The 14,318-nt window shown below is 38.4% G+C and overlaps 1 protein-coding gene across 1 annotated transcript in view; it reads right to left on the minus strand.

The window, feature by feature from the left end:
- Positions 1-6,899: 6,899 nt before the first annotated feature.
- The window catches only part of LOC139941702 (gonadotropin-releasing hormone receptor-like), a 50,863-nt gene continuing 43,444 nt past the window's right edge, over positions 6,900-14,318 (minus strand). Inside the window, exons 3-4 of the mRNA XM_071938310.1 lie at positions 13,059-13,263; positions 6,900-7,828 (exon numbers count right to left, since the gene is read on the minus strand). Coding sequence (XP_071794411.1) covers positions 7,350-7,828; positions 13,059-13,263 — 684 coding nt within the window. The 3' untranslated portion in view covers positions 6,900-7,349. The remainder of the gene's footprint in view (positions 7,829-13,058; positions 13,264-14,318) is intronic.

Genomic DNA, 14,318 nt, shown 5'->3' on the forward strand with positions numbered 1-14,318 from the left:
AACGCCTTCCCCAACCATTGCTATAAAGTGCACATTTTAATCTCCTTTTGACATATGTTGGAATTAAATGCCCGAGGTTGTGTATGGTTTAAACATTAGTTCTAAACCTATATTCAAATTTTACAAAACCCGTATTTTAGTTTCAACTCACCATATCATCAAAATTTATTCGGCGGCAATTTATCGAAATGATTAGAAACAGATCGAACCACTTTACCTTTATTCGCGAAATCATTATTTCAATATTGTCAATGTATATTAATTTACTTAGTGTGTAGGCCTACAATAATGTTTACTGTTAAAGATGAGATGGTAAAATAATCCGATGCAGATGTGAAAATTAGAGCAAAGATGTCGACGGAAACAATCCACACAATGTCGGACATCATTAAATAGGGCCAAAACAACAAACAACAAACGGGATAAATTTACTTATTTATTGCCCCCTCCTGAAGAACTTTTTATTTTCGTTATGGGTCAAGCAAGAGCGAGACAGCCCAAGAAGTAATATCGTTCGTCATATATGCTTGGTTACCAATTTTCCATGATCCACTCAGAGTTGCAGTTGAATCATTTTGTGTTTAATTGCGTATTGGGGAAATGACGCATGAGTCCAAAGCCCGTTAACATAATCTCAAAAATAAAGGTATCTCTCACTAAAATAACAAAAGAATTCTGGCCAGAAGCCTTTTATTCCTATCTGAAAACTATTTTGTACAACAAGGGTGTTTTTTCTTTCACCATTTTCTTTCAACTTCAATGACCAATTGAGTCAAAGTTTTCACAGGCTTGTTATAGTGGTTTTTGACAATTACCAAACGTGTTCGGTGCCTTAATTGAGTATCTGAACAAGTATTAGTTTTCATGGAATAATTTTACAACCGAATCCCGGAAGTAAAAAACTTGCAGATCATAAAGAGTTGCTAATAATATTATACGAAAGCTCAATCATTCAACTTTTTGTTTTAATGTAATGTTGGTCTTTTTCAGTGTTTATGTAAATCATAGTTTTATTAACATTTCTCCGCATTTTAGTGCTCTGTTTTGGAGCTTTTTATCAAAGCTTTGACATGTTAATCTATTTAATGGACAAATACATGATTGAATATGTGCTACCACTGCCGTGCGTGAAGTACAAGCTGCATTGTAATTTGTAAGGGATACAAATAATGTGCATTCTTGGACATCGAAAGGGTGGAAATCGTTCTGCCGGATATTTTTTTTCTATTTTGTTTTGTTCATTTAGGATTCTTTAGATTACAAAAAAATCTTAACAAAAATACGGATCGCTTCTGCGGTTCGGGTGGGGGGGGGGGGGGGGTTGCTTGTCCGATGTTTAACCGAATATTGTGCTCGTTACTTTCTTTCCTTTAACCTTGACGGGGCGCCAGTTCAAATCCCCTACAATAATTCACAGCCCTTTTGAGATTAATACTCCTATTTTCAAATAATCGTTTCCGCGCAGGAATTACTCAAGTTGTTTAGCATAATACCGGGACGCTCTCTGTGAGATTGACACATTAAGTTCTGTATTCGAAGACCCGCCAATATTGCATTTCCTCTGAGAGAAAACGTCGGTCCATGCTCTCTATGCAAGACTAATTAAACTATTTTGGCATTACATAAAAACGTAGCACAAAATTATTCGGCCAAATAGTCAGAACAACATTTTGGATAACACTGTAGGCGGGAGCTTTGTGTTCACTTCCAGTGATCGACTACATTTATTGTGAGTGTGTCTAGAACACGTAATTACATTGTGTGTAACATTCTTTAAACACAATGCCACTTTATCAAACTCACATGTGTTAAAATAGTAATCTCTTTAGTGTCTTGAATAATTTATGGACTTATGTACATCTGTTATGAACAGTTAGCCTGTACAGTTTGTATTAACCCTGCTCACAATTATATACACACAGGTGACAAATATACTATCCATAATTGACTGACAGTTTATATTACTTGTTTGGTATATCTTACAAGGAGTCGATGGTAGTTTACCAATAACATTAAAGGAATAATACAAAATTTCTAAGATAAAAAAAATCGTCTAAGATCACAGTCAGACTTACGTAAAACGCACACGGTCTAATGATGATGATAGTAGTAAATATCCCTTGAAATATTCATGTCTGAAATGTCAGAATTTTGTGAATAATAAATAAAACTAATCTTCCGTTTGGAGCTTATCGCTCTGTGAGCGGTTTCTTCATTAACTATAGGATTTGAAACTTTGCATGGTGGACATACGATATAGTAAGGTTTGCGGTATAACACCATTATCCGATCGGAGCATACTGATCAAAACGTCGAGCTGAAACCTCAATTCATTACGTGCCACCGCAAACATTAAATAAATCAACAAATATGGTCAATTTTTTAACCACTTGGTAATGTTTTCTGTCTTCATACTTCTACCGATCATATTCTGATTGCATCAGTCTAAAAATGTAGTAAATGGACATTCACAAATGTCCTGACATACACAAATGTCCTGACATACAAAGCTCTTGTTTATATCAGTAAAAAAACAATCACCAATTTTTATGTTATATATATATTTTAAAGCTTGATAACATTTTGGTACTGAAAACTGCATACACAAAGTAAAACTGTCTCTCAAACCATCGATGTAATTTCCTTTTACCTTTCCACAAAACCTACTCCTGTCTTGTTCGGCATCATGTTTGGAATAGCAAAGTCTATTTGAATGTAATGCTTGTTGACAAGGTGCACAAATTCCCGCTATCAAGGAAGATGTCACTTTCAATACATGGCTGCATGTTCAGAGATCTGTCTGAAGGTTAAATAAATACAAAATGTCGTCGTACTGTAAAATAGCATGAGAAAATCTATTTAATGCTGCAGAACATTTTGAGTCCGGCCAATTCGACTGCAGGCAGTTGCATGTGGTCTTTCTCAAGATACCCGATGATTGGATTTACACAATAAGTAATCTGCAGCAAGTATAGCAATAACTTTCTAGTGATGTTCTGTTTACATTTGTCATGAAATCAGGCCCTGGAAAGAGTGCATATCCAGGGACTGATGATTGAACCGACAGGTCACAGCCAAATGTGCACAGGCCTATGTGCACTAGGAGCACATGCCTATTTGCACTACGAGCACACGCCTATGTGCACTAGGGTCACAGGCCTATGTGTACTAGGAGGCACATGTCTATGTGCACAAGGAGCACAGGCGTATGTTCACTAGGATCAAAGGCCTATGTGTACTAGGAGGCACAGGCCTATGTGTACTAGGAGCACAGGCCTATGTGTACTAGGAGCACAGGCCTATGTGCACTAGGATCACAGGCCTTTGTGCCATATGAGCACAGGCCTATGTGCACTACGATCACACGCCTATGTGTACTAGGAGCACAGGCCTATGTGTACTAGGAGCACATGCCTACGTGTACTAGGATCACAGGCCTATGTGCACTACGAGCACATGTCTATGTGCACTAGGAGCACAGGCGTATGTTCACTAGGATCACAGGCCTATGTGTACTAGGATCACAGGCCTATGTGCACTACGATCACACGCCTATGTGTACTAGGAGCACAGGCCTATGTGTACTACGAGCACATGTCTACGTGTACTAGGATCACAGGCCTATGTGCACTACGAGCACACGCCTATGTGTACTAGGAGCACAGGCCTATGTGTACTAGGAGCACATGCCTACGTGTACTAGGATCACAGGCCTATGTGCACTACGAGCACATGTCTATGTGCACTAGGAGCACAGGCGTATGTTCACTAGGATCACAGGCCTATGTGTACTAGGAGGCACAGACATATATGCCCTAGGAGCACAGGCCTATATTCACTAGAGGCACAGGCCTATGTGTACTAGGAGCACATGCCTTTGTGTACTAGGAAAAATTATGCTTTTGTGGTGTTTAGGTGATGCTCGTCCTTTTTAATCCAGGATCGGCCTCGTTCCCGTGCCACATCATTTGTATGAAATAAAACAACAGTTTGGAGGTACTAACGAAAGCTGTGCTTTACAAACGTAATATGTTGGTTATGGGTGTAACAATAGTACATTTTGATAGTTAGTTTAAGATAGAAACATCACATTGAAGTTTACGTAAGTTCCCACCTTTTCAATAACACAACAACACAATGATGAGTTTTGCCAATTTAAATGTTTGTTTTCCCTTAAATTTACTCGCAAGTAATTAAAACCCATGAGACAATGGATGCGGATAACTGTACAAACTTCTCATCGGGTATTAGCTGTTTTTATATAACACCCAAGCAGATACTTGCCATTTGATTGGAGGATTGTCCGTCAAATAAAATTACCATTGCACTCTGAGGACGCTGAGTCACTCACCGTGCTTTTTCGTTCCATCCGAAAAGTACAATTGCACGCTGCCAGCGTGCAATGGTACTTTTCGTTGAAAGCTGGAATGTTCTATTCAACTCGGCTCCGCCTCGTTGAATAGAATGTCCCATCTTTCAACTCATGAACATATTCGCACCATTGCACTCATAAACATTCATTATGTGTATACGATTAGATTTAGGTTAGGGCATGGTTACATCAGACAATGTACAGGAACATGTTCAAGGCAATACCAACAAAAAAAATACAACAAGTTCGCATTTTAATTTGAGCATAACTTTCTTGAGGAAAGTAATAAACTGTTATAAACGTTTCTAGTGATACCGAAGTCTATTCTGTGTGCTATACTACTTTGTTTTGTCTTAGGTGCCTGAATGAATTGCCTACTGTGATAAGGCCATGGTCTGCAAAGATACCCTGTTTTCTTATAATAACGAGCTTTGTGCAAAGTTAAGAATGTTGATTATTCCTACAGTGCATGTTTAATCAACTGTGCATTTAAATAATAATATTATTCACTACAGTTAATACAGAGTTTACAGCCAATAAAGGATGATCTCAAATATATATATACTAGTTTTCTAATAGCTGCAGTCCATAGGAAACATAAAAAAAATATAACGAGTCTGTTACCTCACGTTAAAACATGGTAAAAAATGGGTTTTTCTCCAGAACGCTCCACCAAGCCAAATTTCTGAAAAAGACGCGGGGTCAAACAAACACGCGCGACAAAGGAACCGTGACGTCAGTGGCGGCTATTTGATATGGAAAATAGCGCTCGGTTTGCCAAAGCTGGAGAACTGTGTTCAAACCCAATTAGGGGAAATCGTCACTGGCGTCAAGGGGTCATTATAATAGATAAGCCGTTTTTGACTCTCGGCTGAAAAAGCCGCGCGGCCGGGTGCATTTTTGACTCAAGTTGTTTTATTTCTAAATGCAATTTTTGAGAGTAAAATTTGTATTAACCCGTATCTACGATGTATATTTTACCATGAAAAGGTAGTAGTTGAAATATTGAGACAAAACCGGCACTTTTCAGAGCCAACACTCCCTCAAAAGAGATTGTATACATGGTTTTACCCGCAAGTCTACTATTCATTTTTATATTTTTTTTTTATAGTTACTCTTAATCACTCTATGCTCTGAAAGGCATTAAAAGTGACATTGTCTTCAAATCAATTAGTGCTTAATAGCCTGTAACACTCAAAATTAATTTTCAGCAAAAATTGAAACTGGAATGTTGATTAAACCACTCTACGACAGATGTACTGTCATCATTGTGTAGCCCGTATGTTCATTGCAGCCTGTATTACTGTTTGCATTTATGGCAGCAATGTACACTATGGAGAAATAATAAATCAACCTACAGCTACTTTCGTACATCAAATTGTGTTTCTAAGAAAAAATGTTTACGAGGGCTCCATATCTGAGATTGTAAATGATAAAAATAAGTTTTAATCTAAAAGAATGTGCGACATACGAAAAACTACTTTATATTATATAACTTCAACTCATTGTTTCATCACTGCAAATACCTAACATTTCTGCGACTCGCGCTCACACGTCTTAATGTTGTGCTTTTATACGTACATGTATACATTTTAGATATTTTTCATTCGGCTGACATTTGTTTTAATGTTTATAACCAGATCTCAACAATTTTAACAAAGTCAAAACAAGAAATACAACGCCAACAATCAATCATAATCGCGTGCGGGATTTATCAACGAGCGTGTATGAAAAAGGTCATTGTGACGAGTGCTTCCATAATAAAACATCAACGCCCCTTCTTGATCTTTCGCTTCGAATTGGAAACTGACCGTTCAGGATACTTCTTATACGCATCTACTAATCTTTCGGTCTATAGTTGACCTTTCAAGGTTAATAAATCTTATCTTGTTAAGACAACATCTGAATGACACTGTGACGTTTAAATCACAACACTCTGGCCATTCTGAAATGTCTTATCTCATATTTCTTCTTCAAAGCATAAACTCGAGATAAGAATCAGAATATTAAAGTACTACTTTGAAAGCCCCCGAAGGGCAGATGTGATGAATCTGCACTACTTCAACTCACTGAAAGATGAGTGCCAAATTATGATACATAATATAACAATATTTGGGGTTGAGGTTAGGCTAGTTCACAGCCGTGTGTCACAGTGATGGATGCTGTATACATAATTAGAAGCGGCAGAGACAAGGCATGTCAGACCCAGAAGCTCAGCAAAATGACATCGAGACAACGGTTAGATAAGGGGTGAACATCAGGTACAACAATTATACTTAAGTTATTTCGAGAGTATTATAAGAAAATACCAGTCACAATTTCGCCCGTTAGTCCCAAGGAGAAATTGTGAATATTCGTTTTTAACAATCGTTTTTAACAATATTTGATTCTACCACAGCTCTTCAGTGCGTAAAAGAACACGTTGCCTTGGATCGGTCGAGTTGGTCTTTGAAAAGCGTTGTGTTACCGTTTGTTATAAAATGCATATGGTAGGAAAGATGTTTTAAAATCAGAATACAATGATCCACACAAATATGCCTCGAAATTGTGTGGTTTTCCTTTTACCTCGTCGACTATCACGGTCGGCCATTTATGGGAGTCAAAATTAATGTTTGACACCCACAAATGGCCGACCGGGTTAGTTCGCGACGTAAAAGGAAAACAGTGCAATTTTTAGTGATACTTGTGTGGATCATTACATTCTACTTTTAAAACATCTTTCTAACCATATGTATTTTCATAACAAACGGTTTCAAACGCTTTTTATAGACCAACTCGTCCGATCCAAAGACGTGTTCCCTTTTTTTTTTTTTCTTTTTTTTTTTTTCTGCTGAAGCACCTTGAGACCCGTCATTCAATGCCTTTGTTTTAAACTATGGAAACCGCTCTATTTACAATGCGGATTAAACGATCTGTTGTAACAACTGAACATGAACAACCATCAACCATGCTGGACGTCATTTAGTGATTTAATACTTCAGGTTGTTGTTGTGATCATCTGTTGCCTCTCAGGTGGTACAGCAGCCGTGCCTTTAGTCCAGCTATTGTCCTTATTATTATTCTTGTGTGTGTTGTTACCTCCTTTAGATGACTGCCAACGCACGGAGTACATAGTCGTCTTGTTGGAGCGGTCTGAGTGGCTCGTGTCCATGCCTGGCTTGGAACGGATCCCAAAACAGGCGCAGATCTTGTGACAATACCGCACGTTACATGCTCCATAGATGAGTGGATTGAAGCAGGAGTTAGACAGACCAAACATGAAAGCCACCTCAAACACGTACATGTTATAAGTTTGGCCTGGGAACCAGACATACCAAAGACCAAAGATGGCGTAAGGTAACCAGTTGATGGCGAAAACGATAAAAATGGCGACTGCCATGCGCACTGTACGTCTCTGGGCTCGAAGGAACAGCTTGGAGCGAGCTTGACGCATCTCTGACAGATTCTCGCTGGTTTCTTTTTAAAGACAGAAACAAGAAGAGGATAATAGTGTTAATATTAAATGAGTTGAGGTAACATTTGTTGAGGAATTTATCAGGCACGAATCAAGAATTTTAACTTTTTGAGTGACACCACTGACTTCGGTTGGAATTTGATAACATGACAAACAAATATAAAGGGTTTTACAATGAAAAGAATGCAATCTCTCTCAAGTGTGATATCAGGAAAAATACCCAATCATACCAACTTGGTTATTTATGATATGCCAGATGCTACTGGAAGACAGCTCTGTGGGATACTGTCGAATCATGTAGGAGTCTCAATATCTTGTGTTGACACAGAACGTGATTCACCTCTAAATCAGAAATGTGTGCTATCTACTTAAACGAGATACCATTACTAAAAGGTGTGAACAAAGTGACAAGTTCAAACAGTATCCCCCATTATCTGGCGTTAGGTTTTAAGGGAAGGTACACTATTGGTAATTGTCAAAGACCAGTCTTCTCACTTGGTGTATCTCAACATATACATAAAATAACCAACCTGTGAAAGTTTGAGCTCAATACTGGTCGTTGGAGTTGGGAGAAAATTATGAAAGAAAAAACACCCTTGTTGGACGAACCTGTGTGCTTTCAGATAGGAATAAAAGACGTCTAGCTAGTAGTCTTTTATTATTTTAGTGAGAAATTACCTCTTTCTCAAAAACTACGTTACTTCAGAGGGAGTCGTTTCCCACAATGTTGTATACTATCAACAGCTCTCCAATGCTAGTTACCAAGTCAGTTTTTAAAGTTAATATTTGTTTTGAGTAATTACCAAACGTGTACCTTCCCTTTAACGGGTGTTACATTACGTCAAATGAAAATGGAATAGATCATTGGGACCAGAGAGGTTGGACCAAGTTGACACAAGAGTTTTAGGTCTCGGGTTAAGAAAAACAATGTTATGAAGGGTTGGTTTAGAGCATGGAATAAGATGGTTAGAGTTGAGGTTTGAACACAATGATAGATGTTAGTTTTGTATCGGGGGTTCATGCATCCATTTATTTATTACAAAGGATGAAATTTATTAATAACTTTGGATTTTGTCAACATTGAGTATATTTTGTCAAAATTAATGATGATAATTGTGCATCGGGTGGGATTGTATGTATATAAGTTGTAAGGTTAAAGGCAGTGGAAACTATTGGTAATAACTCAAAATAATTATTAATAGAAAACCACAAGGGAAACTGACTGGGTAAAATTTTGGGGTTGAAAAAAGAATTGACTAGAGTGGGATTCGAACCAACGACCTCCGGATTAACGTGCCGGCGCTCTACCAACTGATCTATCTAGCCCTATATGGCGGTGTCCCTATTTTGTCAATATCTTTGTTCGGGGGTGCCAGTCAGAAGCCATACAACCGTTAACTGCCGTGTAGCCAGGGATCACACCCGAATTACGATACAACCTGGAAAGCGGCAGCTAGGGGATCACCTTAAGGGGATGTGACTTTTTGTGATCCAAAAATGGATGTTTTGTGTCTCTAAATCAAGCATCTGAAAGCACACAACTTCGTGTGACAAGGGTGTTTTTTCTTTCATTATTATCTCGCAACTTCGAAGACCAATTGAGCTCATATTTTCACAGGTTTGTTATGTTATGCTTATGTTGAGATACACCAAGTGAGAAGAAGACTGGTCTTTGACAATTACCAGTGTCTTTAAAAATAGGTATAGGCTAAGGGTTCATGTCCAAAGAATTTTAAAGATTTGATATAATATGTCGAAGAAACGAATGCAAGCCAATGACGTAAACCATGCTGTAACATGTCAGTTTTGATCTTATTAAAGATTGAAACTGAAGTGACTTAATTGGACAGATCCAATGGGATTCAAATCCTCTACCGTAGCAAGGTTTCATGGCGTGAGTCCGATGAGACAGAGGTCTATAAAAAACTAATGGACGTGTGGCTAATCTGTCATATATTAACTGTCAATACAACCATGCGTCCCAAGCGACTTGAGCAAAGTCTATAAACAGAGGAGTTCAAACGCCTCTACCCAAGGTTCGAATAGAAAACCCATCGGCTATGGGCTGTCAATACACGTCAGACCAAGTGATAGTCAAGTCCAGTGAGATTCAAATTCCCTTACTCACGGTTCAAATAGTGAGTATGTCTGAGAAAAAACAAGGCCAAGGTTTCAGAACGTGTAAGTTAACGGCCCATTAGATATTGACTGGGAATAAGACCATTATTCAAATGCAGCCGAGTGGTACTAATGACTGTCTTTAAACGGTCATTTATTTTCAGATAAAGTGGCACGACATAATGGTGTAAGTTGCTTTTTTTGTTATAAAAGATTCGTGTGAATAGCTTTACTAATTAAATATTAAAGGCATTATTTTAACGGCCCATCATTATCTCAAGAATCGAAAGAATACTTGGGCTCATATGTAATTGTGTGATCAAGCTTCGTTTGTAAAACTTGTGTTAACAGTCGTTATTTTATTTATGCTGTTCTTTAATGAGAGACTGTCTGACATCACCAGGCTTTGAAGTGGTGGCTAGATGTAATTTATCTGATTTGGGTTGATGTTACCAAGGACGGGTTGCCACCTACTCATGAGGCTGAAACACGGTTACCCCCTTCACAGTCCGCAAGGTTATCATCCACAAAAAGCCATGGCTGGTTGAGGAGAATGCACTTTATACCTTCCGAAGTTTTTACAAAGCAATGGTTAAGTGCTTTGCTCAACTGTCATGACCAGGATTCGGACCCACACTCTTCTGCTGACAACACAAGAGTTTGGGTCCGGTGAACTACACCACGTGGCCACGACACGCGAAAAATAACAGAATTGCTATTTTGATAAATAATACACAAAATTGTCAAATTCCCATCAAAAGTGAAGCAGTGTTAGGGGACATTTTACGCAATATCAGATCAATAAACGAAGATTCACAAGTATTGAATGCAGATGAAGATATGATGTGGTGCAATTAACTATGATTAAATGCCTGCGATATAATGTATTGAAATACAATATGTAATTGCAGTGTTGTGGCTTGTAAAGTAATGCGACGTATTGACGTGACGTTGTGTTATGTGGTAGTGTAATGAGTTGTACAATGATAATTAATAATGCAGGTGAGCAGTGTAAGTCCTTGGGTCGATTTCACAAAGAGTTAGGACTAGTCCTAACTTAGGACTAGTCCTAGGAGATATACAAATTGCATGGCTAGTCCTAAGTTAGGACTAGTCCTAACTTAGGACTAGTCCTAGGAGATATACAAATTGCATGGCTAGTCCTAAGTTAGGACGAGTATATGGTCCTAACTCGAGATAAGACTAGTCCTGACTCTTTGTGAAATCCACCCCTTGTCATACAATTAATTGTAACGTATGTTAAAGCCTACTGCATACTTTGTAAAATGATTTACACCCTGGGGTGGATTTCACAAAGGTAGTCCTAACTTAGGACTAGTCCTAGGCAATGCTAAGAGATAGGACCAGTCCTAAGTTAGGATGAGTTACTGGTCCTAACTTAGGACCAGTCCTATCTCTTAGCATTGCTTAGGACTAGTCCTAAGTTAGGACTACCTCTGTGAAATCCACCCCTGGTGTACTTAGACCATAACCATTCTGTTAAAAACCTAGCTGGCTCATAATGTACCTATACAGAGCCTTTGAGGCGCTTCATGAAATCGATATAAGCACTTAACAACACATAATACTGAGTCTTTAAACGAACAACAATTTGTTTTAAAATAACTTACCGAACCGGTGTCCCAGGGAATTTTAAAGCCCGGAAATTCGGTCCCCCATATTGGAAATTAAAATGGACTGGGGGAGGATGATGCTAAAGAGGGTGATATAAGAAGAAGTTGGTACACAGTTTGCCATTGGGGGACATAACCTCCTGCCACACCGGCACCAGACGTGCTTCAACTGAACAATCCGTGTTTTGCTATAATAAATCTTAGCTGCACAAATGGTTAAAACAGCTTTTGAAACACTGGACAGCCAAAATAATAATAGGTAGGTCTACACAGTGTTTTCTCAATTTTATTAACAACAGTTTGAAAACCACTGATGTAGCAGCTGAGTTCACTCAATTACAATAAGGCCATTATTGTAGACGTGCTCGCTTGGTGTTTTGTAAGAGAAAGTGTATATGATTGTAGCTTGTTAAAACTCGCTTAGCAATTAGTGTTCTCAACACTCACAACTTATGTATGTTTTTGTTGTTGTAAGTTATTGCATTGCATTATTGTAGACACATCGGGCACTCCAGCGGTGGATATGTGCGCGTTATAAGTTTGCTATTATTACTATTATATATAAAATAAAAAAAAACCTTGCAGATGTTTTAGTGACTATATAGAAACAATCTGGTGCTGAAAATAAGTCCGCAGTTAAGTTTTGCTATTTTTCCCTATTTATTATAATTAACACTAATTAGAGACATATTATCTTATTTATTATTCGGTTGATGTGGCTTTCTGTTGCACACAGGTGCTGTTAAACTCCGAAAATTACTAGTTCAATACAAAAAGAACCAAAAATAACACTACTAATATTCGAAACTAATTGAAGTTGACACTTGTGGTTTTACCACTTGATTTTAAAATAAAAGGACGCACCCTCTGAAGGAGATTTCTCTTCAGATTGGTGATCGATTCTTGGCCACGGTAAAATCGACTACCGCGGTAGTTACAGGTCGATTGGCTATAACGATATTGACAAAAGACCGCTCGAGAGCGCCAACATTAAGGCCCTGTCACACCATGGCGCATCGTCTGAGTATTCGAAATATCGTAGGTGTACGCTGATATAAGTCGGGGGTAAGTTGGGAATACGTCGCGTACGTTAAGAGCACGCTATGGAAACGCTATGGATACGTCCTTTCCAACACCGATGTCGACTTTTTCGATGCAATTCGTTGGGAAACTGAACGTTCTTGGACTTTGACAATTTTCGAACTGCATACGTTATCATACGTTCAGGCGATACGCCATGGTGTGACAGGGCCTTTATGGCTGGGCACGTTAATCCAGAGGTCCAATTTGTCTTTGTTCAACCCAACTTTAAAAGAGAAATGAACTCAGAGGGTAGTAAAGTAACATAATGGGTGTTTACATAATAATATATGTTGGAATATAATTTGATTTCATGTCGTGAAATGCAACTTTAACATAATGTTCAGTTTAGGTTGATTACGGGATGTATTCCTATCTTAATGATTCAATAACTGATTACCTTTCATGACGATCTTTTGTCGCACTTTCATGAAGATGAGCCCATACGCAACCATCATGATACCCAATGGGGCCACGAACTGAGCCAAGACTACCAGTGTAGTATACACGGCGATATAAACATTAGGGATGCCAACGTTTGTCACACACTGCCAAAAGTCGATTTCAGGATCGAACGGCCAGTGCTCTAAATGGAATACGATAAGCTGTGGGTGAAATCAAGTGAAAACATAACATTTAATTCATACTGTTGGGTCTAGATAAGCAAGAAAATGTTTTAATTTCAAGGGGGGGGGGTAAAACAAAAGTCAATTCATCATATAATTCCGGCCATATCTCGTTGGGCCCCCGCATATACGGCCCCCGTACCCTTCAATGTTGGCTCTCATTGTGCGGTCTGCGCTACCATCGACATTGAGCAGGGGGACACGAGGGAGAGAATGTTAATGTTTATAGTTATGTTGCGAATGGGTGGCCCAAGCATTTTGGCCGGGATTGTATTATTTTTGATATTACATCAATAAGGTGGATTGAAAGTTATATAAACATGGATGCGGAGAACAACGTATATACATCAGCTCAGGGGCCGATTTCACAAAGATCTAAGATTGATCATAACTGCAAATCAATCGTAGTTGCTAAGAAAAGTGTGATGTCACAATACAAATTTTATTGCTTTGTGAAATCGGCCCCTGGATTGTACAAAGTCAATAATCGTGTTGTAATAGACCTTATGCATATGACGTCATTTCAGTAGGGTGCTCTCACCTAGAGGTCAAAAGGAGGTTGTTCATTGGCCAATACTGTGCGCCGCGCGTACCAATCTGTGCGTCTCGACTGTTTCGTCACCGTTTTTTCCTCTAAGATGTCCGAAATAATCGTGTTGTTATTGTAGTCTGGATCCCTGTTTAACCATGTTTTGGGGACAACAAATATAAACACGGTGCTTGAAGTCCAGCTAGTATTGGAAAACACATGGCTGGTAAAAAGAAAACGGGGGAAAAAATAGTTTTCCCTTGCAAAAATATTTCGAGAACGAAACAATATTTTGAGGGAATAAAGGAACGAATATGTCGATGGAACACAACATTTTAAAGAGAATAAAACAATAATATAGCTGATACTGAATCCTTAGTGTGCCATTTTAAAATTGGGGGTAAAAAAAATATTATTTCATTGTATTTATTCATAATTGAGTGATATCGGATTTGTAAACGGCAAGTGATTTCCAGCTTGTATACTATAGTAAATGTTTTGCCAA

This window comes from Asterias amurensis, chromosome 9, assembly GCF_032118995.1.
Source record: "Asterias amurensis chromosome 9, ASM3211899v1".
NCBI lineage: Eukaryota > Metazoa > Echinodermata > Asteroidea > Forcipulatida > Asteriidae > Asterias > Asterias amurensis.